At 35.0% G+C, this 27,486-nt stretch overlaps 2 protein-coding genes and 1 pseudogene across 2 annotated transcripts; all 3 read right to left on the bottom strand.

Moving 5' to 3' along the window:
* Nucleotides 1-2,551: 2,551 nt before the first annotated feature.
* LOC125399475 (olfactory receptor 5L1-like) lies at nucleotides 2,552-3,486 on the bottom strand (annotated as a pseudogene).
* Nucleotides 3,487-13,064: 9,578 nt separating this feature from the next.
* On the bottom strand, nucleotides 13,065-14,045 carry LOC125399476 (olfactory receptor 1165-like). The gene has a single exon (XM_048432888.2). The coding sequence runs from the start codon at nucleotides 14,043-14,045 to the stop codon at nucleotides 13,065-13,067; it is 981 nt and encodes a 326-aa protein (XP_048288845.1).
* A 6,581-nt stretch (nucleotides 14,046-20,626) lies between these two features.
* Nucleotides 20,627-21,577, bottom strand: LOC125399385 (olfactory receptor 1165). Its single transcript, XM_048432831.3, has one exon. The coding sequence runs from the start codon at nucleotides 21,575-21,577 to the stop codon at nucleotides 20,627-20,629; it is 951 nt and encodes a 316-aa protein (XP_048288788.3).
* Nucleotides 21,578-27,486: the final 5,909 nt, after the last annotated feature.

Genomic DNA, 27,486 nt, shown 5'->3' with positions numbered 1-27,486 from the left:
GTAATTTGAATTGTGAATACAAAAAGCATAAAAATTTTTAGAAGAAACATAAATGGAACAATAATTACTGGCATCTTTGTATTCCTTAAGTTTCAAAAATTCAGAAATATGTATATAATACCTTTTAAAAGCATATATCATACATAAAATTGAAGGACTTTATCAAATTATGTCATTTTTATTATCTTATTAATAGGGTGAATGAGTTTTAAATCATTAAAAACCATTAGCATCCCATGGAGGGAGGATCATATTGTTTTCATAGACGCCTCACTTAAAGTAGTCAAAAGTATCACTGAAAGTTAATAGGTTGTATTTCATTCTTTTAAAATTTCTTTAATTTCCTAAATATCTGGTTGTTATAGGACTATCATCTCATATTAGTCAAGATAAGGTGATTTTATAACATGGAATTGTTCTAAAGAAAAAAAAATTCCTCATAGTTTTATGGCCAATTATATGCTTTGAATACATTATTTTAATTAATGTATTTTTAATTAATATTTTAAGCTAATCCACAAAAATAAATATAAACATATCTAATCTGAAACATTACAGTTGAGTCTTTTATGCCTCCCTTCTGTCTTCTCCCACATTCTAAATTATACTCTGCATTTTGTCACCTCAGCAAGGTAATTTTGGAGAAAATAAAGTATATTAATTAACGGTATTCTGGAGAAAGCAGAAGCTTTTTCATATAATTTTCCCATGTAGACTTTCTTCCTCTGTATCATATATTACTTAAGTGTCTTAAACCAACAAAGGATAAACTTAGAGCAATGTTAGAGAAATAACTATGCTATATGTCCAGACATAAGGAGAACAATGCACTCTAATTGGGATGCAAGCAAGTAAATGTCTTTCTTGCATTCTACACTTGAAGCCACTAAGATGTTGACTGAATTTCAATTTGTTTGCTGAGAAAATTTTCAATTCATTGGGCTGAAGTAGTGGTTGGAAAGTTCTACAAAGAGCATTCCCCGGGGGTTTTCCACAACAGCAAGAAAAATTAATTTAACAACAGTTTTAAAAGTCAACATTTATTGTAGCACTATTCATAATAGAGTAAACGTGGAAGTTTAGCATAGGTGTCCAGATACTGAGGAAGCGATAAAAATGACATGTTATATGCAGTGGAATTCATGTAATAGGCCATTTGTAAGAAATTCATGTAATCATATTACAAGTATTAAGTTAATCTCAAAAATATAAGCAGTGTATGGTTTTTGTCATATGTGTTTAGAAGTATTTACTTAGGTGCTTGTACAAACCTTCAAAAGTTAAAGAATGAAAATGAACTAAATGGCAAATAAAATAAGAATGAAGACACCAGCCTGGTTTCCCTAACTCCAGTCCTTTGCTTTAATAACATCACAGGTGTAAGGAGAAATTCTTCTATCAACAACTGCATGTACTTTACACACTGGAATAAATGCTAAGGTATAATACAAAACTGTTAATGGTATAGACAGAACTGAAAATGAATGTGGCTGAGAAACACGAAAATTTGGGAAATGAAAGACATTGCATCAATTATGAGAGATGTGAGTTGAATTATGGGCCATATATCGACTATGCATGACTAAAGATAGATAGTATCAGGGTAAAGTTACTGTCTTCAAGTTCAAAGCCACCAATGAAGTATCATGCTCCAGTGGATAGCCTCAAACCCATAATCACATAGATGGACTTGACTGAACTTTGTGAGTCACAGAAAAAAAACAAGATAAAAATCATGAACATGGGAAAGAGATATGCAGCAAGAAGGGAGTATAAGGGCCAAAGAGCTCGCAGTGAATTGGTTGACAGTAATAAGAAAGCAATATGTGTTTGTGTATGTATGTTTCTGTGTATGCAATCAACAAAGAACAACTTTAAAGTAATGGAAACTATATGTGTATATAAGAATAAAGTAAAGAACTGAGGTGACTTCAATGGTTTCACCTGTAGCAGTGCTAGCATGAGCACAGAATTAGATATAAAATAAGTAAAGAGACATTCTACTAAATTTCTCTACAATGATAGTATTTAATTGACATAATGAAAATGAGCTGGAAGCATTTATTTTCTTGGAATTCAAGATTTCTTATGCATGCTTTAGGCCCTGTAAACGGACTATTGAGATTACTCAGAAATTACAAGGCCCTTCTTATCTTTCAGATGTCCTGAGAACCATAATGAGGACATACATCAGGTGTCTCAGAAGACTAAGTTTATTTTGTTCTCTGTGGACACTACACTCATATGCACAGATCACGTACAGAGTCACACACATCAATAAAATTGAAAAAAAATATTTGCATTGTTCAATATTACAAAAATATTTTCTTTATAAGACTGCATATTTTCCAATAGTCTAAAAGCAATTGTGGTATTTTTAAATGTTTGCCTGTAATTTAAGAATCACAAAATGGAAAAAGAAAACCACAAAACAAGAAGAGTCACTCTGAAATGCCTTGTTTCTTCAGTTTGTAGCAAAACCTTGTTTCATCTATTAATCTCTCTGCCCATATCTATCATAAAATTCTGCACACTGACAATACAATGTTCATTAGGAATATATCTTAGAGTTTACAACTTTACTGAGAGCACATTTCACATCCTTGTTCCGCAGGCTGTAGATCAAGGGGTTCGGCATGGGAATCACTACAGTGTAGAACACTGTGGACACTTTGTTGGCATCCCCACTGGTTTCTGAAGTGGATGGACAATAGATGGAAAGAAAATGTTCCATGAAGACAGTTATGGCTGTGAGGTGAGTGGCACAGGTAGAGAAGGCTTTTTGCCTCCCCTCTGCAGAGCGCATTCTCGGGATGGTGATGAGGATAAACAAGTAGGAGGTGAAGATAATCACAATACTCATGCTCTCTTTGAAGGTGGCTACGACAAACAGCAGCACCTTATTAACAGTGACATCAGAGCAAGCCAGACTTAAGAGAGGAGGCAGATCACAGAAGAAGTGGTCGATCACATTTGAACTAAATGATGGGATCAGAAGGGCTAAGCACAAGTGAATCAGAGAACACACTGATGCACAGCGGTAGCAGCCAGAAACCAGCACCATGAGGAGCTTTGGGGACATGATGACCATGTACAGTAGTGGGTTACAAATGGCCACAAAGTGATCATAGGCCATCACAGTTAATAGGAAGATTTCAGTGATCACACATGTGCAAAGTAGATAGAATTGGACCATACATGCCAGAATGATATGGCTTTGTCCTTATTGAAGATATTAGCCAGTATTTTGGGCACAATGATGGAGGAGTAGCAGAAATCCACAAATGACAGGTGGCTGAGGAAGAAATATATGGGGGTGTGCAGTTGGGAGCTGACCAGAATCAAGGCAGTCATGCCCAGGTTGGCCAAGACAGTCACCCCATAAATGAGAAGAAACACCAAAGAAAGGACAACACTCACCTCAGGGACATCTGAAAATCCCTGGAGAATGAATTGTGCCACAGAGGTGCAGTTTCCCTCAACCATGTGTTAAATTTAAAAGTGTTTGGAGAAAAGAACTATATTATTCTTTATCATGTGCTTTAAAATGTAGCTTGGCCTCTCTCCTCTAAACAGATTCTGGATTTGGGTTTGTAGTAAATATCTGTAAAGATATAAGAAAATGTGTATCTGAATTTATTCTTGACCATGGCCTTGATAATAGAAGTGCTTAAAGTCCACAGGTTAATTCAGCAATCAAAGCAAAACTAAAATTTGGGCATTGTATGTAATGGTTTTTCTTTTTTCATAATTGTGACTTTATAGAAAAAAGTTTTAAGCATTACTTATTTAGTTAACTCCCTGTTCTCTAAAATTCATATTTCATCCACCCAGAAGTCTCATCTGGATAATGAGACATTTTCTAAATATTAAGGTCCTTGAATTGACTTCTAAGTTTAGAGGTGGCCATTACTGTCTCCAGAGAAACTTGTATGGCTGATGTGATGAGTTATTTGCTTCTGTGAGGTATTTTAAAATTGGGAGAATGAAGTTAGTTTCTATACTGTCATTTACAACTGTGAAATAATCACAATGATTTAGGTAATTTTAAGACTTATTTTCAGTCATGCTTCAGTAAATAAACACCTTTGAGTGCTATTTTCCACCTTCTACTCGTGGGTCTTCAGCTTAAATATACATGTATATTTAACAACTTTTAAAATATGTTGGTTTGAATCTCTTGGGAAATTCAAAGATAATTTCTAATCAAGATGTTGACCAAAACTCTTTAAGAAGACTGCCTATTGATAATTGTAAATTTTTTAATGTGGAAAGCATATTAATCAGTTGGGCGGTGGTGGTTCATACCTCTATTTCCAGCACTCGGGAGTAGAGACAGGAGGGTCTCTATACTAGCATAATCTACAGTATAAGTTACCAGATAGCCATGGCAGTTACACAGAGAAACCCTATTTCACAAAATAAAAACCAAACCAAACCAACAAAACTACATTAACAACACAACCCAAAACCAAAAACCCAAAACAAAAACAACCCCAAAGGAACAACAAAAGAGTTTATAAGTCAAGTGAACAAAAGAGGGTGATTCAGAAATTTCATTAATAGTTAAGAAAAAAACATTACTTGATTTTATATTTTTTGTAATTTGATCTCACAAAATACAAGAGAAAATAGTAAATTCAAAACATGATAATTATAGGGTAAAATAAACTGCATGCTTTGCTTTTTCCTTTCTACTTGAATAATTTTATTCTTATTATGTTCTAAGAAGAAATTTTTAGCATACCCAGACTCTAAAGCAAGTACTATCCAATAAGGGAAAATCCAAATACTGACCTGTAAGAAACTATTATTTTAGTGTATTCCACCACAAAATAGTGTATCTATGCAGATCCAACCAACCAACCAACCAACCTGTCAAACAAACATCACATGCCACCCTCTGCTCCTGATGCTATCACTACAGAAAATGCTATCGTCTTTATGTGTGTGTATCCCCAAAGCCTATGATCCTAAGCTTCTGAAAACAAGTACAAATCTCTGTGGGATATCATTGTAACAGCAACGAAATTACTTCCTCTTAAGATTCAATTATTAGTATAATTAGTTATAAAATTAATCAGTGTGATTCAGTGTATCCTAAGATAACTATTTAATTCAAGTTTCTTGATGAACAATGTATGATACTACTGGGCATTACCTCTGTGTAATATGTAAACAGGTGACATAAGAGATGTTTTTCTTATTTCTACAGCCCAGGACAGATACAATAAAGGGTGAGAAGTCACCATTGAGTTTCCCCACAGAAGAGAGAGACATGATGAATACTGCTGAGTTCTCTCTACACTCCAAGTAATACACTTATAATAACTACTGTCATGATCCAAGTTTATAAAATTGAATGTGGTCAGTATTTCTATGTCACTTTTACAGATGAGGTGACTAAAACAGCAGATGATGCACAGCATCCTCGCTGATGCTTCACATAATTGGTCTTAGGGTCTCCATTTAACTTAGACCCAAAGATATTAAGACCTGTCATTGGATTTGGGTTCATCTTTTAAAACTACTTGGCATTTCCTTTAAAACCATTACTCATCAACTTAATATAAACATGACACGTTATTATATTTTTGCTATGGATTTTCTTTTTGATAGTGTTCATTATTTAAAATATTCATGGATTTAATGAATAATTGTGACTATGTATTTTATACCTCTTCTATCAATCTTTTCCTATCTTCTGCATTCCTAATCCCTTGTGTTTGTGCGTCTACAAGTAGACCACTAGTAATGAACCAATTTTGATGCACTGTGAACTGTACTCCAGAGTATAATCTTGAATTCATATTCCTGGAAATTTACTTAATCTTTCTTTTAATTCTTGGATTTATTGCACTATGCTACACTAAATTTATTATCATGTCTTCTTGTTATCTTTTTGGCTGTAACTATATCGTAGGCTAATTTTATCTTTTATATTGCTGTACGTTAATGAGCACACAAAGTAGTTTATTTTGTTATGTCATTTGATCATAAATTTGTTTTCTTTACTGATTTTATTCCTTTAAGTGTCTTTTGTGTACTATGGTCTATACACAGTGGTTCCTTTCTTCTCAGAATGCCCCATCTTCAACTTTTTATAGTTCATATTCTTTTAAACTTATTTGATTCTGACCATGTTCAACCTGTTCAATCCTATTATATTGCCACTTTGTAAATTCATAAAATATAAGTCAATATATAAGCACAAATATAAATACTGAAATCCAATTCTTGCATATAAGAGAAAAATCCATTTTTTTGTAACTCTGATTTATTTCATTAACATGATCTCCAGGTAGATCTATCTTCCCATAAAGGACATAAATTTGTTCTTTACTTTGAAATAAAAATTAGTAATAAATAATATGGTTCTCTTTCTTCCTCTATGTTTGCTGGCTTCAGGCCCAAGAAGATAGAACAGCAAAGTCAAGCAGGGTTCATATAGCTGTGAGTATGACAGAAAGAATTTCCAGGTGCCAGCCTCACTTTTCTCATTTTAGATACCAATCCAATTCCCTTCTTTCATTCACTTCTTTCATCCCATCAACCTTTTTCGACCCAAACTCATCCACTTCTCAGATAAGGTTGCAATAAGAACTCATAAGCATCATATAAATCTACCTCTTTATTGTATTTTTGATATGGGTTTTCTTTTTGCTAGTGTTTATTCTTTAGTGTAGTCATGGATTTATTTAATAATGAAAAATAAATATTTTAGACCTGTTTTTTCCACTTCTTCATGGTTTCTCCATTACTAATCCCTTATGTTTGTTAATGCATAAATTGGCCAAAAGTAGTGAACCAGTTTTGATACATTCTTTAACTATGTTCTGTAGTTCGTTCCTCTATTCATAGTTCTTGAAAATTTAGTTAATCTTTTTTCACTCTTGAAACTCCAACATTCTGCAAGAAATTTCTTCTCATGTCCTCCCTGGGTCTTATCTATGTCAATTTCATAAATTATTTTTATATTTTACTTAATATCTGTTAATAAGCATACAAAGTAGTTGATTCTGTTATGTTTTTATAAATATAGTTTCTCTATTTATTTTTTCCTTTAACATTTTGTGTCCTATGATCTATACACACTTGTTCCTTTCTTCTCAGCAATGACCCTCTTTCCTATTATGTAGTATGTATTCCATTATCCTCATTTGATTTTCACCCTACTTACTTAGTATTGCATATGACCTTTTTTAGTTTCATAAAATTAAAGCTAATTTATAAGCCCAAATATGAATTCTGAAATTCTGAACTTGTATATGAAAGAGAAAAATTCAAAGTTTTATTTATGAATGATTTATTTTGTTAAGATCAATCCGTTTTATTCATCTTATTACAAAGAACATAAATTTCATTCTCTTTATGTGCCACATGTCATGTATGTAGTCGTATGTAGTCACCAGTTGATTGTCATTTACATTAACTTCTGTTTTGTTGAGGGTAGTGCAGCAATAAACATGCATTTTCAAATATGTCTAATGTAGAATCGAGTTCTTCAAGTATTGTCTAGATATGGTGGGGAAACTGGGAGAATTGGAGTTATTAGAGTGTATTTTATGAGAGAAGAATCTATTATCAATTTTTAAATAATTGAGTTGAATCTATGGCATTTAAGAATACTACAAAGAGGGGTTTTCTACTTCCTCTTAAAAAGTTTATTTTCTATTCTGATCGTATTATTCTTTTTTTCCTACTACTGTTTTGACTTTCTGAATTATTTATCTGGCTAGAGAGAGAGTGAAGACATTATGTTGATAAGTATCCCATTCTTACTGTGAACTTGTAATGTAGAGAAGACAACCCACAAACATGTTCTGATTGCCCAGAGAGTCTCAAAGCAAATCAGAACATAGAAAACTACATATATTGGTATGAAAGTGATACTGTGAAAATCATTATGCAGCAGGAAGACACCTTGATGTATTGTTTTTGTATAAAACATGATCATCTTTACTACAAGTATACTAAAAATAAGTCTACACTGTTTCATTTTCTAGAAAAGGTGAGTATACATGTATTCATCTAAGACAGAGCACTAAGGGGAGACAAAAGAAATAAAACCTCTCAACTCAAGTTTAGTGAGCAGAGAATTTTCTCAAAGATAAGTGAGAAACATTTGGTACTTACACACACACTACAATTGATATCTCCTGAGTGATAATCTCCTTTCTTCACAGTATAGGTATGCAATAACCAAAGTTATATATAAAACAAGTAACTAGGTTCTGAATATATGACTCTATTATTTTAAGAAAATATAATAGGTATCAAAGAAATATCAAGTACTCATAAAAATGAGGAAAATGTATGTACATGTATGTAGGAATATAAGTTGCATGAATGTGTGCATGTATGTGTGTGACTATATTCAGGAAGAAGACATTTTTTATGTTTAATTTTCTGATGTCTAGCACTGTTTGTTTCCACAGCTGTAGGTAATGAATCCAACAGCAAATTCACAGTGTGGTAAATGCAATTCTTAAAATGACCAGCAGCTCTGAGTTCAAGGTTTGAGCACCATGTTAAAATTGAGGAATATTTCAAGGAATTTGCTGGTATCATTATAGAGGAGGAACAAGTGAAGAATATTTCTTGCAGTACATATTTAGGGGCTGTTTTATTGTTTGCAAATTCCATACAAGCATGCAATGTACTTTGATCAAATCCACATCTTTTCTATCCATTCCTATTCGTCACTCCCAGTTCCCCCACACAACGTCATGAACCTTTTTCTTCCATTTTAGTGAAATTCTCTATATTGTATTTAATAAAAATTGTTTTGTGTGATATACACGGATCCATAGTAATGGATCTTCCCTAACCCCTTCTATATCATTCAGATCTCCCTTTTCCCTGAATCCATTAATTATGCATATATGTTCATGTGAATAGTGCCACATACTGGAGCATGAGTAGTCTCTCAGGAATTGCAATCCTAAAAGAAAACTGATTTTTCTCCATCCAGCAGTCATCAAACACTTAATGAAGTGAAAACTGGAGATTAATGTAAAATTTTCAGCTGGGGAGCTCCTAAGCCCACGGTTACACAAATTACAATGCATGACTTCTTTATAAGGAAGTGATAAGTGTAGAATATAGAGCAGAAGATGCCAAAGTGCTCCTAGTCAGCATTATTTCTGATAGAAGAACCATGGCTTGTTCTAAGAATGAAATCCATCTCCACTCAACTTCCAGCTCCCCTCCAATACACATCTTCAGAGACAGAGCAATCATGTGCTCAAGGTATAACACTCTCAAACCTAAACAGGTTCTATAACTTTCATTATTGTAAGTATTCTGATTTTAATTTACATTTTTCATGCAGAGCATTTTTATTTTGTAAAACTGTTAGGATAAATTTTAACTGAGACGATCTACATGATCTTCCTTTAAGTCTCGATATAACTATCAACATATTTGGCATGTTTTAAAATCATAGAATTATAGATTTTTTTGTATGTTCTTTTGTCTTTATTAGCAATGTTAGTTCTATACACTTGAAAACTAAAATCCTATACTCACATCTAAAGTCCCCCTTCAAACAGTATAATACTAACCTTCACAGGCAATTCCATATTTAAGAATGTCTTTATTAGATCCGTTCCCTTGTATCAGTGGGTGATAGCATCCCTCGCAGTACTGATTTCGTCTTTCATGTTCCTCCTCCTTCCGCTCCTCCTCCGGACCTCAGGGGGCTCAATCCGTTGCTCCAATGTGGGCCTCCGACTGCATAGCTGTCCTTCGCCAGATGAAGGATCTATGGTGATAAGCAAAATATACATCAGTATGGTCATGGGCCACGGCCGATTCAGGCACCCTCTCCTCTGTCCAGAGAACAATCTGGGGGATTTCTCTTTGGACCTGGGATCCCATATATAATCAAGTCTCCTGTAAACCCTAAAATGGCTCCCTTAGTTGAAATATATTGTTCCCTGATCCCATATTCATCCTACCTCCCTCCCCCCCCATCCCCGGCCACCAAGCTTTCCCCGTTCCTCCCCTACTCCCTTCTCTCTAGCCCTCTCCCTCTCCATCGACCCTCCCACCCCCCCATGCACCCGAGGTTACCTGGGACTCTTGTCTATTTCCTACCTCCTGGCGGATAGCTAAATAATCTTCATCAGGTTCATCTTCTTATTTAGCTTCTCTAGGATCACAAATAATAGGCTCAAAGACCTTTAATTATGATTAGAATCCACTTATGAGTGAATACATACCGTGTTCCTCTTTTTGGGTCTGGCTTACCTCACTCAGTAAAGCGTTTTCTATTTCCATCCATTTGCATGCAAAATTCAAGATGTCATTGTTTTTAACTGCCGAGTAAAAGGGCCAGTCGGTCTGGGACTGAACGAGGACGTGATCTAGCCAGATTCTCGGAATTTGGCCGGATTCTCTGACTGTGGCTGGCCTGGGGTCTTTCTGAAATGCCATTGACTATGACACTGGGACCTGTTTCCTCTGCATATGCTGGATTTTGGGGATCCAGTCTGTTTGGACGCTCGCCTTCCTGGACCTGGAGGGAGGGGGAGGGAGCTGCAGCTTCCCACAGGTCAGGAAACCCTGACTGCCCTGGGGGACGAAGGGGAAGGAGGGGGGGAGTGGGGGGAGTGGGAGGGTGTTGGGAGGGGGGGCGGAAATGGAAACTTTTATAATTTAATAAAATTTAATTTAAATATTTAAAAAAAAAGAATGTCTTTATTCACAAATTTTGTCAATTTTATATTCTAATATAATATTTATTGTTAAGAGTTTAATGGGTTTCAAAGAACCTATTTACTCTATTTCAGTTTATGCTTTCAAATATTTGAAGACATTTAAGATGTTTTGTTTTACCTTTACATAAACATCATTATACCAGTTAGAATTAAAAAGTATCATAACATTAACTTTCCTAAACAAGAGTCATTACTAAGAACTAGATGCTCTATTCTCAGTAATTTCATCTAGGTCCAGATTTAATGAAGTCAAAATCAATATTACTTTTTCTATAACTGATAATATGCAGTTAATGAATTGACCGTAATAACTTCAAATCACTACAATCCTAGAATCTGTCTGAAGTTTACTAGAGAACCAGAAACTCAATGCTTATCCACTAAGAGATTTTGTTTGAGTGGTTGATTAGTAAAGCGTTGGACTATGTATTTATGGACAATTTTTTAAATCAATATCAAATTTTCTTTTATTTTACTAATAAATATTCTGATACCTTTCTGAATTACTATATAACAGAAACTGCAGCAACGTTTATGATTTCAAGAAGCTTATTGTTACCTCTTCATTAACCATCTAATAAGCTTTCTGAACTAGGTCTGAATTACACACTAGTTCTTGCACAAATCCTGAACAATAAATATACTATGTAAACAAGTGTCTTGCAAGTAAAATCACAGTGTAATTTTGTGAAAATGGTCACATAGTTATCTAGAATTAATTAAACCAAGAACTTTGGAGCATTAATGATTGGGACTTGTGAATCATTCTAAGATTTCATATTCAGTAGTTCTTTAGTAGTTAGGTTTTTATGAAATTATAATATAGTCACAGAATCTGCCCCTTAACTGTCAGTTTTAGGTCTGACTTTCATTGCTTTCTATCTTCACTGAATCTACAAAAGTGAAAAGGATATTTCAAGATCTTTGTCCTTACTTCCACTCTCTCCAGGAGTTGTTTTTCTAGTCTGTAAGTTTATGTTCCAATTACACTTCATTTGTATTTTCTACCTTACTTATCCTGAAGCTCTTAAATTTCAGGAGAATAAAAGTTTTATTTCACATTTTCATTTAAACATCTGCAGTATGCAGTATATCAACTAGTGCAACAATTCCAATGGCTATGGAGTTTAGCACCTGAAATAGATTATTAACACCTTGACTAAGTATGGACCGTGTTACTCCAATTACTTTGTGAACAAAACTTATTGTTCAGAAACATTACTAGATTCCTCTGTAGATCTTGGGCTTAGACTTCCAATTTCTTCTGAGTTTTGAAATGTTAACAGGTGAAATGCAGTCTGTGACGTGAGGAGAGTTAGATTACTCAAGTCTGACTCTGCTTCCAACCAGGTGAAGAGTTTAATGTTCTATGGATGTCTTCATGCACATAGGCTTAAACACTAAAATTTACTAGTTTAGGAGCCTAGATTTGAAACTTGTGTTTCAAGTAATTTAGCAAAATTCAGTTTCAGTTATTCAGTAAAGTCACAGGGGCAAATGGATGGTCTATAGCATAGAACTAACTAACTAACAATAATTTATAACAGATTTATAATGATATAATTATAATTTATAATTGTTAATTGCTCTTTTTCAAATAGTCAGCATCTGCATCAGATGTATGAATCATGTCAATATCAATATACTTGCTGTTATGTTAGATAGTTATGGTAGAACCTAAAAAATAATTACATCAATATGATACTTTCCAAAGACAATGAACTTAAAATAATCTCATTCAGATATCACATAAATAACAATAAATCATAGGGATTGAATGATTACATTATCACAAAAGAAAACTGCAAGATTAGAATTTTTTTAAATCCTATGACTATTTTCTCATATAGCAAAGAAAGAGTTTAGTTTATAAAACTTGAATAAACTGAACTATATCATAATATACATTATGAAAGTAATCTGTATACTTTCATATGTGTATATAATGATATTTTATTTGGTAAATTTTTCGATATTAGAGTTTTCTGTTTAGAATTAATTACATTTTTTTGTTCATTTAGATATTTTCTTTGCCTGTCTGGACATCTCAGTACTGATATATATTAGGAGAGTAAGTTAGTTATTAAAAATATGATTTTGAAAAGATTTTAAAATTATACATTATTATACTAAATTCTGAGAAGAACATAAAAATAATTTCCTTTCTCTACCTCTTATAGGTAATTCTTAAATCATACTAAGATTTATTCATTATAAGTGTATAAAATAATATGCACAATTAATTTCCCCAATGAATATTCTATTCTTGACAGAAATAGTTACAAATTGTAAATAAAATATATAAAGTATATTTATTAAAATCATTAAAAACATGTTTGGTTATAAGAAATGAAAAACACATTTTAGGTAGACTAACTTCCTGACAGTCTCTTTAACGTCTTTGTTTCTGAGGCTGTAGATGAGGGGATTCAGCATAGGGATGACCATGCTGTGGAAAACTGTGGCTACTTTCACGAGAAATAGTGAGCTTTTAGATTTGAGCACACAATATAGTAGAAGAACAATTCCATGACAGACACCAATAGCTGTGAGGTGGGAGGCACAGGTGGAGAAGGCTTTTCGGAGGGCCCCCTTCGTGGGAATTTTGAGGACGGTGACAACAATGAAAACATAGGAGGTGATGATGATCAGGAGGCAACAAGCCTCATTAAACATGGAAATGGCTAGACACGCCATTTGGCTGAAGGAGGTGTCCGAGCACGATACAGAAAGGAGGGCAGAGTACTCACAGCAGAAGTGATTGATGACATTAGGTCCACAGTAAGAGAGCTGCAAAAGGATATACGTGAGGGTTGAGGAGAAGATGACAGCCCATATGTAGGTCATGACTACTAGGAGAGAACAGAGCTGGTGAGACATAGCAACAGTGTAGAGCAGGGGGTTACAGACAGCCTCAAATCTGTCATAGGCCATCACTGCCAGCATGAACATCTCTGTAATCACAAATGTACACCCAAGGAAATACTGTGCCATGCACCCTTCAAAGGAGATAGTCTTGTCTTCTACAAGCAAGAGGTTTAACAGCTTAGGTGCAATTACAGACGTGTAGCAAAAATCAACAAAGGATAAGTGGCTGAGAAAAAAGTACATAGGAGTGTGGAGTTTGGGGTTAATCCTGATGACAAAAATAATACCGAGGTTTTCCAACACGGTGACTGTGTACATGATCAAGAATCCCAGGAAGAGGGGCACCTGGAGGTAAGGGAATTCTGAAAAGGCCAAGAGAATAAAAGAAGGCACCATGCTCCCATTTCCCTCATTCCACCTCTGGCTTCTGTTGGAAGAAATCACAGAGTTCATCCTGAGCAGTAGTCTGCAGCAGAGGAGTGGGTTATGGACGGCAGGCGCACTTCTAAAATGAGCTGCTGGAATTTCATGTATCAAGTGTTTATCAGCGACTTCTCCTTGACATACTTATGCTTTATCTCAATCACGGCCCACTTTCTGTTTGAACATGTCATGTGTTTCTTACTGAACAACTCATGCCCCTCCTCTGTAAATAAAAATTCAATCATTACAAAACCGTATAAATTATTTACATAAAATAGCAAGATATACTGAAAGATGAAATGATGTCACAAATATTGTAAAAGTCACCAAAATTTATGAAATTGTACTTACATCTCAATGAATAGTAGAGAAATCATGTCTGGTATTGTAAACCTTTCCTGCTTGCTCTGGCTGCTGAGGCCATGGATCCCAGAAGAGAAGCTACTAATACTAATTCACTGAGTCAGTATACTTTCTAATTGCTTTCTAATACTTATCCTTATTTCCACAGAAAAACATAGTTCACACCTTCATCAAAGAAACTTCATTTGCAGCAGATGGAGATGATTATAGAAAACAACAAAGGATCAGAACACAGACAATAACTGACCACAGGGTGTCTTATCCTATTTAACACATCTGCAAGGCAGCCCTCATATCTAATTTTAAGTCAGTGGTTCTCAGCCATCCTAATAATGTGCCTTTTTAATGCAGTTCCTCCTGCTGTGGTGACCCCCAAAATAAAATTATTTACTGTTTCAAAATATTTACTATTTCAAAACTGCAGTTTTGCTACTGTTGCAGATAGGAATGTCAGTAACTGATATGCAGGATATCTGATAAACAACCCCCAAAGGGGTTGTGACCTATAGGTTGAAAACAGATAGTAAAGTCACATCACAAAAGAGGGCACAGAAAATTGTAACAGCCAGAGAACCAGGACAATAAGTCAGTTGTTAGGACATGTCTTTTATATATGACAGAGGATCTTCAACCATGAAATTTCAACAAGATCTAAAATAAAGTACTATTTTTTTATGCCTACTAAGATGAGGGAATTCTCACAAGGCTACACTCCTAGAGGACAAGTTACTGACAATTAATGGTTACTGAGAGAAAAAGAATCAGTCTTCTCCAGGGACATACTTCCCGATAGGTTAGTCAATCCCAAGAGGTCACTTCTAAATAAGATTGAACAATACTAAATGATCTTAGCTGCTTATATTTATAAACTTGAATATATATAATTATAACTAAAGAATAATAGACCTTGAGTTTGCAACAGAGTAGGAGGCACCCAGGAAAAATTGGAGAATGGAGAGGGAGAGTGAGAATGATCTATCTATAGAATTAGACTTTGGTTCAAAAATTCTAATTTTAAATGTCTTGTACTTTGTTTCAATATTTCAGTTGATATTTCTTACCTTGTCATATTTTTTTTTCAAGACGAGGTTTCTCTGTGTAGCCCTGGCTATCCCGAAACTCACTCTCTAGACCGGACTGGCCTCCAACTCACTCATGGAGATTTGTCTGTTCTGCTGGATTTAAAACCATGTACCACAACCACCCATCCTATACTATCATATATTTTAATGTGGTGTCTTACTTAAGGTTTGTATTGTTGTGAAGAGACACGATGACTATGGAAACGCTTATAAAAAATTATTTGAGGTGGCTTACAGTTTCAGAAGTTTAGTTTATTACTATTATGGCAGGGAGCAACGCAGAGTGCATGCAGACATGGCGCTGGAGTAGTTGAAAGTCCTGCATCTTGTACGTAACTGGAAGTTGACTGGCTCACTGGGCAGTGTTACAAGCATAAGAATCCTCAAAGCCTTCACCACAGTGACACACTTCCTCCAACAGAGTCATACCAACGGCAAGAAAACCACACCTGCTAATAGTGCCACTCCATATGGGATTATGTGGGCCAATTAGATTCAAACTACTGCATGTGGTCTGGAAACAGATTGTATGTGCTGAACACCATGTGAAAATCCTCACAATAAACTTCAAAATGTGCTCTTAGTCTCCATTAAGTATTTCATAACAGAAACACTGTGGGCAAACTTTCAACACAGGTCCATAGGTAAGGTTTCTAAATGATGTCTGAGAGAAAATGCATCTTATCTCATATTTATGTTGACAAAAGTGTAAGTTGTGGTATTATATCTATCATGCATGCCAGGGTCAATTCAGGGTCTCAATTCAGTTCTGTTTCTCACTTTGAGTATCATGAAAATTTGCTTTGTTTTGTATGTGCTCATACCTTCTGAAAGCCATATTACGCCAGCAGGTTGTTGTGCATAACTAAATCGTAGTACTCAGGAGACAGAGGCTGACGGACCTCTGTGAGTCCGAGGCCATCGTGATCTACAGAGATAGTTTCAGGAGAGGCTCCAAAGTTGCACAGAGAAAGACTGTCTTGACCCCTCCCCACCCCAAAAGCTACATGTTTCAATAGGAAAATGAAAAATTTCAAGCCAGGAAAATGAAAAAAACTGGAACTGCATGTAATTTGTTCTTTGCTTTATTTCTTAACTTGTTATCTGCCTGGACCTGCTACATTATTGTAGTTCATGTACCTATACATACATACATACATACATACATACATACATACATACACACACACATATATATATATAATTTTTTGAATATTTACTGTCATTAAATATATAATGCTAAATATGCATATTAAGGTATATACTAATTCAAAATGCAACATTCAATATAATATATTGAACTTTGTATGTGTGTGTGTCTGTGTGTCTCTGTGTGTGTCTCTGTGTGTGTCTGTGTGATTCTAGTGGCCAGATTTGGTTTAACTCTTTATATATATATTAATATGAAAAATGAAAGTATTAGTAGGAGGTAATGGATCAAAACGTATAAGAAAATGTATAACTGACATACTTATTGAAAGAACAGCAAGAATAAGTTTAAACCTCATTAAGGAACTTAGTCTTATTATAGTGACCTTTGGTCTAAATATACTTTTGGAACAAAGAATATCTACTTTTCTGGCTACAAACTGACATGTGTGACTCCATTCCATTTTAGCCAGTCTCCTTTCTTGACTACAAGTAGGATCCTGGATAATGTTGAGACACTAAAAGATTTATGTATGTGTCTAGCCATCATACAAATGGTGCTATTTTCCTTCAAAATACATTTTTTGTACTCAAAAAAACTGCTCCTGTTTTGTGATGCACAGTAGATATTCCTGTATTATTGCTTTGATTATGTTTGGTTCTGCAGGGATTTTGTTCATTTATTTCTTTGAAGCAGGGTCTTTCTTCATAGCCCTGGCTGTAGTGGAATTCACTGTGTAGATGAGGAAAACTTTGAACCCAAGAGTTCCACCTGCCTCTGCCTCCCAAGAGAACCACTACAGCCTGCCATTGCTCATAAAGCCTGTGGTAGAAATTATCAATTTCCCAAAAATAAGTAGCCTTTACCTTCAATAATTTCTTTGAAATTTGGAGATATTTAATTTTATTTTATGTGAATGTGTGTCTTCCTTGAATCCTTGTCTGTGTACCACATGCACTCCTGGAGCCATCTGAGGTTAGAAGAGGAGGTTTGATAATTGGAACTGGAAAAACACATTGTGGTAAACTACCCTAGGAATGTTGGGCACCAAACCTGGTCCCTCTGTAGTAATGGCCGATGCTCTTAACAGTTGAGCTCCTGGGAATTTCATTTTGAACCTATTTCCTTAACACAGCATCAATACCATCAAAATACTGCTTTTTGCTATGCCAAGTAGGAACAACATTCCTTTTTATCTATATTGCTAAAACTAATGGGTTACCTTAGAAGATTTCGTTCAAGATCATGTTAGACTTCAACCAGATTCACAAGACTAAAGTTTCCCTCTTTTGTCCCCTGCCGTTCTTCACAGTTGGCACCATTTATTTCTTGTTTTAACTAGCCTTCCTTTTTGAAATCATATCAGGATAGTTTTCTTTCTTAGACAGGCTTACTATAAATCGACAGCTACCTCCAATTCCAACATTTTACTACAACTGGCATCAATTTGTTCTTCTTTAATGACTGAGTGTAGGTGCACATATAACATTACTTTGTCCATTCAGCTGTTTGCAGATAAGAAGATTGATTGAATGATTTAGATGTTATGGCTATGATAAACATGCATGTTCAATGGACTCTATCATATTTTGACTAAGATTCATTGTGTACCTACTCATGGAGGATGTTACTGGATTATATGGTATTTCTAATTTTAGTTGTGGGGGACCTCTTAAATGCTTTGATTCACAGTTGCATTAATTAACATCAAATCTCTGAAGAATAGGATCCTCAACTCTCATATCTTTGCCAGTAAGTTAGGATTTGTTTATTCTAAATGATGTGAGAAGGAATCTCAACAAAGTTCTGACTTAAATTTCATTGACGGCAGAGGCTTTTACATATTAATATGTATTGTACTCATGCATAAGGTTAGAGAAAAAGCTTCCAATTTCAGATTTTGCCCATTTAGTATAATTCTGACTGAAGATTTTTGTACTTTTTCTTAACTGTACTGATATCTGTCCCTTCTCTTTCAAATATTCAGAATTATTTCTTATTAAATAGTTTTAAACTTTATCAAAGGAACTTCCTCACTTTGTCTACTAATTTACCACATATTTTCGTTCATTGAGTCTACTCATGTTCTGTACTCCACTTATTTATCTTCCTATTGGAAATGTGATTTCTTTTCAATCCATTATTCAAACAAATGTGATTTGTGTTGAATTTAGCATGTGAGCATATTTTGATGAGTGCTGTGTTTAACTCTTCAGGAAATTGAATGCAGTTCAATAGTTTGCTCTAACATTATCTAGTTTTACTATCAAGGAAAATCTAGATGAGTAGAATTAGTTTAGCCATGAGCCTGTTCAAAATTCTTAGCTGATTTGGAAAGTATGGGTATTAATTCCTGTGTAAAGCTTTGGGAGAGCTCTACTATGAGTGATTCAGTTTCATAGCAATTAAATTATCACTTTATCATCAACAATAATTAAAGTATCACCATAAGTAAACTATTATTTATCAGTACATCATATCCAGAGTTATGTAGTTAATTGAACAAAGGAGAAAGCAAAATACATTCTCTTAACTTTTCTCATATATATGTAGTAATTCAAACTATCTACATTTTCAGCAAAATCTATTTCTGGTGTCAACAGTGTGAGTCATCATTCTTCAAATTAAATAACAAAATATCAAACTATTTCCAATTATTATTAATCTTTTAAAATTGATCTATAACAGATTACAGATTCTTAAATTTTTAAGAGTTTAATAAGTGATATTCTGAGAGACAGTGACAAAAAAGTGTAAAAATTTATATTTGAAATCCTGAAAAATCTAAAAGAAAGAGATGATCCCTAGACACTTGTAACTAAGCACAATTAAATGCAAAGAACTTGAACAGGTTAAACATGTTTTAATAAACAATAATATTAGAACAAGAACAAAGATCCTATATAAAGAAGAAATATGTTTTGTGTTGACCAACTACTTCTGTACATGGGGAATGTCTTAAAATGTGATTGATATGTCCAATGATACTCAATTAGAATATGGTATAATATGATTATTAAGGATATATTTTTAATCCACAAATCAGTTCATCATTCAACATCAATACGAAAAGCCTCTTCCTACAGCTGATGATAATGAACAAAGAGATTTAAATGAGACAATGTGTAAAGAATAAGAGATTTTGGAGTTCACACACCTTAACATCTTGCTTTCATCAAATTCCCTCCTTCAAGGTGCAGGGCTATTCTGCTTGTAATAGCACAGAGAACAGCTTGGTCATTTCATATATTTCACAAGTAAAATGAGTCATAGAACCTGATCTTCTAATTTTTATGTAGAATTAATGCATAACAAAATATCATTTGTACTTTCAATATCCATAAGATAGCAAAATCGCCTATTATTTTGATGGTTCTATCAATCATTCATATATATATATATATGTATATACACATATATATGTATATACATACAGTAAGAATAGATAAAATTCTTTTTTTATATTGGCAATGACAAAATACATTTTATTCATCTTAGAATAACATGTGTATACTCAAGGCAAGTTGTGTACTTAGCTAATGTTTTCAATAAACTCTATTTTAAATTAAGATAATATGTTAGTGTTGTGAAACAAGATTTTACTTTAATAAAACATTAAAATGGAAATAAAATAATTTTTACTAAAGCTACCAATTCACAAATAGTTATCACAACTTCGGTTTGAGTAATATAGAAGCAATTATCATTTTGTATGCATTATTTATCTATTTAAAACAACTTAAAATATAATATATCTAGAAGGAGTTTACTTGGTAATTTCCCTTTCTCAACCAACTTCCACAGAATTCAGAATAGAAAATTTTTAAAAATATTTGATAAGAAATTTCACATGTTTGTGCAAGGAAATATGTTATTAGCAAGGTGAAAAGCATTGTATATTTAACACAAAGTTAAATAATTGGAATAAACATAGCATAATTTCAATTATCGCTAAAGTATTACAACTTGTAAGTAAAAAAATATTCTTGTATAAAAAAGTAGAGTTCATGTGTGAATTATTTTGCATGAGAATGCAGTTTTAAGCTGAAGAGTCTTCTAACTGTCCCCTTCACATCCTTGTTCCTAAGACTGTAGATGAGGGGGTTCAGCATGGGGATCATAACAGTGAAAAGCACAGTGGCCACTTTGACCACGAGCCATGAGTTTTTGGAGTTGGGCACACAGTAGAGAAGGAGAATGATCCCATGGAAGATGCTGATGGCAGTCAGGTGGGAGGAGCAAGTAGAAAAAGCTTTTTGGAGACCACCTTTTGAAGGCATCTTGATGATTGTGACAACTATGAAGACATAGGAGGCCAGGATGATGAGGAGGCTACAAGTCTCATTGAATATAGAAATGATTAAACATACCACTTGACTGAAGGTGGGGTCAGAACAGGACAAAGAAAGGATGGCTGAGTACTCACAGCCAAAGTGATTGATGATGTTAGGTCCACAGTAGGAAAGCTGTAAAAGAGAGTATGTGATCAATGAGGAACAGAATACACCCCACGTATATGTTCCAGCTACAAGGAGAGCACAGAGCTTAGGAGACATTGCAACTGTGTAAAGCAAGGGGTTACAAACAGCCACAAACCGGTCATAGGCCATCACTGCTAACATGAACATTTCTGTGATCACAAATGCACAAATGAAAAAAAATTGTGTCATGCATCCTTTGAAAGAGATAGTCCTGTCTTCCACAATCAAGATTTCTAACAGTTTAGGTGTAAAGACACTGGAATAACAAACATCCAAAAATGAAAGATGAGTGAGAAAAAAGTACATGGGTGTGTGAAGCTTGGGATTGATCCTTCTGACCACAATGATGCCCAGGTTTCCTATCAGAGTAACTGTGTAGATGATAAAAAACAGCAGGAAAAGCAGTGCATGTAGGTGCGGGTACTCTGAAAAGCCTAGAAGGATGAACGTAGTCACGGAACTCTGGTTTCCCATATCAAGCATCATGGTCCTTTATTGAGGAAAATAGAATGAAAAAAAAATATAATTTAAAGCAGCAACCTGGGAAACTGTAATTTGGTAGAATTTTAGCTGAGGACCATTGAAAACAAGAGGTTGTCCATTCTAATTCATGATAATTTTACTTCAGTTTGAATCTTTCTTGCATTGATTTCTGATTATTTTCGTTGATATCGAACGTCAGTCATATAGAATTTTTTAATCTAGAATTTAAACAGAAGTATCTGATAAAATTATAACTATAAATTGTATATACATAATGTCTTGCAATGTTATTTATTAAAGTACAATTTTAAGACCCAAAGCACACATCAAAGAGAAAAAGCATTAAACAGGGATTTTTAGTCAAACAATAATGTCAGAAGAATCCTTCAGACATAATGCTTTTATCATGTATATTCAAATGCAGTGTTAAAGTTACTAGATTTGATCGGTCAAGCCAAGTATTATATCCCCACAACACCACAACACTGTTTTTATCTATTCTATTTTATAATTTTAAGTGGTCTTTAAAGTATACAGATGACATTGTTGTTGAATTTAGGTTCCATCTTCTGATAGGTTAGAAAATTCAAGGATCTCAGCAGCAGTAACTAAATTTTTTTATACATGGACTTAAACTTGTTTGCCCAAGTGTGGTACATATCCCATCAAACAGAAAAAAAAAAACAAATACCTATTTGCTAGAAACAAAACACAAGAAACAATTTGGGGAAGAAAAATATTCTCTCATATTAAAGAAACCAAAATCCTTTTTTATGTAAACAGAGAAAATCAATTAATAAATAAAAATTAATCTTTTTGTGATTTTCTGTTACTTTGTTTATTTTGTGTTTCTTTGTTATGTTTTTGCTTATTATTTAGTTATCCATAAAGAGTCAAAGTATTAAGTGTTCATATAATTATACCTGAGGGTTGATTCAGGGAGTAAAGTTGGAAATTATATAAATACAACCGAACGTCATGAATGGAAGAGAAAACCAAACTTTTCTATTGCATCTTTTTATAGTTTAAATGAACTATGTAACTTACTACAGTCAGGTAGTGTAATTAATGTCACCGTCTCTGACCATAGAAATCCCACACCACTTGAGACTTTTCTTGACTCATCATACTCTGTTGAAGATTTAGACATGCCATATCTTTGTTTGTAGGTCAATGAAATCAATTTAAAGTCTCTTTAAGACCCTGCTAGCTTCCCCGCCAGCCATCCCAGCTTCCATCCAGAGGACCTTCGGAGTGGTGAGTTGATTCGGGCCCGCGGCAGGGGCCCGGCGAGGGGGAGCTAGGACTTTCCCCGACCCCATAGACTCCCAGGTCAGCCTGCTCTGCTGGCTCCACCCTGCTAGCTTCCCCGCCAGCCATCCCAGCTTACATCCAGAGGGCCTTCGGAGTGGTGAGTTGATTCGGGCCCACGGCAGGGGCCCGGCGAGGAGGAGCTAGGACTTTCCCCGACCCCATAGACTCCCAGGTCAGCCTGCAGTGCTGTTTCCACCCTGCTAGGCTTTCCCGCCTGCCATCCCAGCTTCCATCCAGGTACAAATTTCTATATTTCTCCCCCCCCACTGAGGCCATAAAATTTCCCCAGTTCAGCTGCCTTGCACACTGGGCCTGCTCTGTAGGGGCATCCCGGAAAGAGGGAGTGCCTGTGCTTCAATACCCTGCCTGGGGAAAGGTAGGCATTCTATCAGTGAACTCCCTGCCCAACAAGGGAACCTGACCCGATACCAGAAGTTCCAATAGAGAGCATTTGATCGAAGAGATGGGCAGAAGCCAAGGCAAGACCTCCTCCAACAATCTGAAAAACAACATGAAAATATCAGATCCCAACGACCCTACAACAGAAGGATTTGAACACTCTAACCCAGATGAAGTGGAAAAAAGTGCCATTATGAAAGCAATAGAGTGCCTTAAACAGGATATGAATAACTCCCTTAAGGAACTGGTCGAGAAGTATAACAAAAAGTTTGAAGAAATGAGTATAGAAATGGATGAGAAATATAACAAAAAGTTTGAAGAAATAAGTAAATCCGTGAGTGATACCCTGAGAAACTAAGAAAAAGCAATGAAACAAGTAAAGGAAACAGTCCAAGAATTGAAAACTGAAATGGAGGCAATGAAGAAAACACAAAACGAGAACCGGCTGGATATGGAAAACCTAGGTAAACGAGCGGAGACTAAAGAATCAAGCATAACCAATAGAATACAAGAGATAGAAGAACGACTCTCAGATTCTGAAGATACCATAGAGAAAATAAATGCTCTGGTCAGAGAAAACGGCAAATCCAACAAATTCTCTTCACAAAACATTCAGAAAATCTGGGACACAATAAAAAAACCAAATATAAGAATAATAGGGATTGAAGAAGGAGAAGAACTGCAGATCAAAGGCCCAGAAAATATATTCAACAAAATTAAAGAAGAAAACTTTCCCAACCTAAAGAACGATATTCCTATGAAGGTTCAAGAAGCATACAGAACACCGAATAGATTGGATCAGAAAAAAACATCCCCGCGCCATATAATAATCAAAACACAAAACATAAATATTAAAGAAAAAATTTTAAGAGCTGCAAAGGAAAAAGGTCAAGTAACTTATAAAGGTAAACCTATCAGGCTTACACCGGATTTCTCTATGGAAACCATGAAAGCCAGAAGATCCTGGATAGAGGTACTGCAGAAACTAAGAGACCATGGATGCAAACCCAGACTAATATACCCAGCCAAGCTATTGTTCACTATCAAAGGAGAAAACAAAATATTCCAGGATAAAAAACAAATTTAAACAATACGTAGCTACTAATCCAGCCTTACAGAGAATAATAGAAGGAAAATCACTACCGATGGAATCCAACATTCCCAACATGGCCTACAATAACTCGAACATCTAGCGACCGTTCACAAGCACAAATCAAAGAAGAAAAACACATACACTCTACTACCTAAAAAAAAAAAAAAAAAATGACCGGAGTCAACAACCACTGGTCATTAATATCACTTAATATCAATGGACTCAATTCACCTATAAAGAGGCACAGACTTAGAGATTGGATACGAAAACAGGATCCAACATTCTGCTGTTTACAAGAAACACACCTCAACCACAAAGACAGACACTTACTCAGAGTAAAGGGTTGGGAAAAGGTTTTCCAAGCAAATGGACCTAAGAAACAAGCGGGCGTGGCCATTCTAATATCTAACAAAATCGACTTCAAACTAAAATCAATCAGAAGAAATGGAGATGGACATTTCATACTCATAACTGGAACAATTTATCAGGAGGAAGTCTCAATCCTGAATATCTATGCTCCTAATATAAAGGCACCCACATATGTAAAAGAAACTCTTCTAGAACTCAAGGCGGTCATCAAACCACACACACTAATAGTAGGAGACTTCAACACTCCTCTCTCACCAATGGACAGGTCAATCAGACAGAAACCAAACAGAGAATTGAGAGACCTATTGGAGGTATTGAATCAAATGGACTTAACAGACATCTATAGAACACTCCACCCAAATAGGAAAGAATATACCTTTTTCTCTGCAGCTCATGGAACCTTCTCGAAAATTGACCACATACTCGGTAACAAAGCAAACTTCCACAGATACAAAAAAATATTAGTAACTACCTGTGTCTTGTCAGATTACCATGGACTAAAATTAGAATTCAACAACAATGCTCCCCCCAGGAAGCCAACAAACTCATGGAAACTGAACAGTCAACTACTAAATCACCCCTGGGTCAAGGAAGAAATAAAGAAAGAAATTAAAGTCTTCCTTGAATTTAATGAAAACAAAGACACAACATACTCAAACCTATGGGACACTATGAAAGCAGTGCTAAGAGGAAAGTTCATAGCACTAAGTGCCCAATTAAAGAAAGCGGAGAAAGCACACATTGGAGACTTAACAGCACACTTGAAAGATCTAGAAAAAAAAGAAGCTGATTCACCCAGGAGGTCTAGAAGACTGGAAATAATCAAACTGAGGGCTGAAATCAACAAAATAGAAACAGAGAAAACAATCCAAAGAATCAATGAATCAAAAAGCTGGTTCTTGGAGAAAATCAACAAGATTGACAAACCCCTATCCAAGTTAATCAAACGGCAGAGAGAGAACATGCAAATTAATAGGATCAGAAATGAAAAGGGGGACATAACCACAGACACAGAGGAAATTCAGAGAATCATTAGATCTTACTATGAAAGTTTATATGCCACAAAGTTGGAAAATGTAAAAGAAATGGACATTTTTCTAGATAAGTACCATATACCAAAGTTGAACCAAGAACAGGTGAACAATCTAAATAGACCTGTTAGTCGCGAAGAATTAGAAGCTGTTATCAAAAATCTCCCTACCAAAAAAAGCCCAGGACCAGATGGTTTCAATGCAGAATTCTACCAGAACTTCCAGGAAGAGCTAATACCTATACTCCTTAACGTATTCCACAATATAGAAACAGAAGAGTCACTGCCTAACTCCTTTTATGAAGCTACAGTTACCTTAATACCAAAACCACACAAAGACACAACCAAGAAAGAGAATTACAGGCCAATCTCACTCATGAACATCGACGCGAAAATTCTCAATAAAATACTGGCAAACCGAATCCAAGAACACATTAGAAAAATTATCCATTATGATCAAGTCGGCTTCATTCCAGAGATGCAGGGCTGGTTCAACATACGCAAATCTATCAATGTAATCCATCATATAAATAAACTGAAAGAAAAAAATCATATGATCATTTCATTGGATGCTGAAAAAGCGTTTGACAAAATTCAACACCCATTTATGATAAAGGTGTTGGAGAGACTGGGGATACAAGGATCATACCTAAATATAATAAAAGCAATATACAGCAAGCCGACAGCTAACATCAAATTGAATGGAGAGAAACTCAAAGCCTTTCCACTAAAATCAGGAACGCGACAAGGCTGTCCACTCTCTCCATACCTCTTCAATATAGTGCTTGAAGTTCTAGCAATAGCAATAAGACAACATAAGGAGATCAAGGGGATTTGTATTGGAAAGGATGAAGTTAAACTTTCGTTATTTGCTGACGATATGATAGTTTACATAAGTGACCCCAAAAACTCTACCAAAGAACTCCTACAGCTGATAAACACCTTTAGTAACGTGGCAGGATACAAGATCAACTCCAAAAAATCAGTGGCCCTCCTATACACAAAGGATAAAGAAGCAGAGAGGGAAATCAGAGAAGCATCACCTTTCATGATAGCCACAAATAGCATAAAATATCTTTATGCTATTACTCTAACCAAGGAAGTGAAAGACCTATTTGACAAGAACTTTAAGTCTTTGAAGAAAGAAATTGAGGAGGATACCAGAAAATGGAAAGACCTCCCCTGCTCTTGGATTGGGAGAATCAACATAGTAAAAATGGCAATTCTACCAAAAGCAATCTATAGATTCAATGCAATCCCCATCAAAATCCCATCAAACTTCTTCACAGACCTTGAGAGAATAATAATCAAGTTTATATGGAAAAACAAAAAACCCAGGATAGCCAAAACAATCTTATACAACAAAAGAACTTCTGGAGGCATTACCATCCCTGACTTCAAACTCTATTATAGAGCTACAGTATTGAAAACAGCTTGGTATTGGCATAAGAACAGAGAAGTCGACCTATGGAATCGAATAGAAGACCCAGATATTAACCCACAAACTTATGAACACCTAATTTCGACAAGGGAGCTAAAGGTATACAATGGAAGAAGGAAAGCATCTTTAACAAATAGTGCTGGCATAACTTGATGTCAACCTGTAAAAAAATGAAAGTAGATCCATATCTATCACCATGCACAAAAATCAAGTCCAAATGGATTAAAGACATCAACATTAATCTGTCCACTTTGAACCTGATAGAA

This window comes from Myodes glareolus, chromosome 3 (genome assembly GCF_982192425.1).
Source record: "Myodes glareolus chromosome 3, mMyoGla1.1, whole genome shotgun sequence".
In the NCBI taxonomy this organism is placed as follows: domain Eukaryota; kingdom Metazoa; phylum Chordata; class Mammalia; order Rodentia; family Cricetidae; genus Myodes; species Myodes glareolus.
This window is presented reverse-complemented; position numbering and strand designations above follow the sequence as displayed.

Coding starts and splice junctions, on each gene's coding strand:
- LOC125399476 (XM_048432888.2), bottom strand. CDS start 14,045: ATGAACTCTGTGATTTCTTCCAACAGAAGCCAGAGGTGGAATGAGGGA.
- LOC125399385 (XM_048432831.3), bottom strand. CDS start 21,577: ATGATGCTTGATATGGGAAACCAGAGTTCCGTGACTACGTTCATCCTT.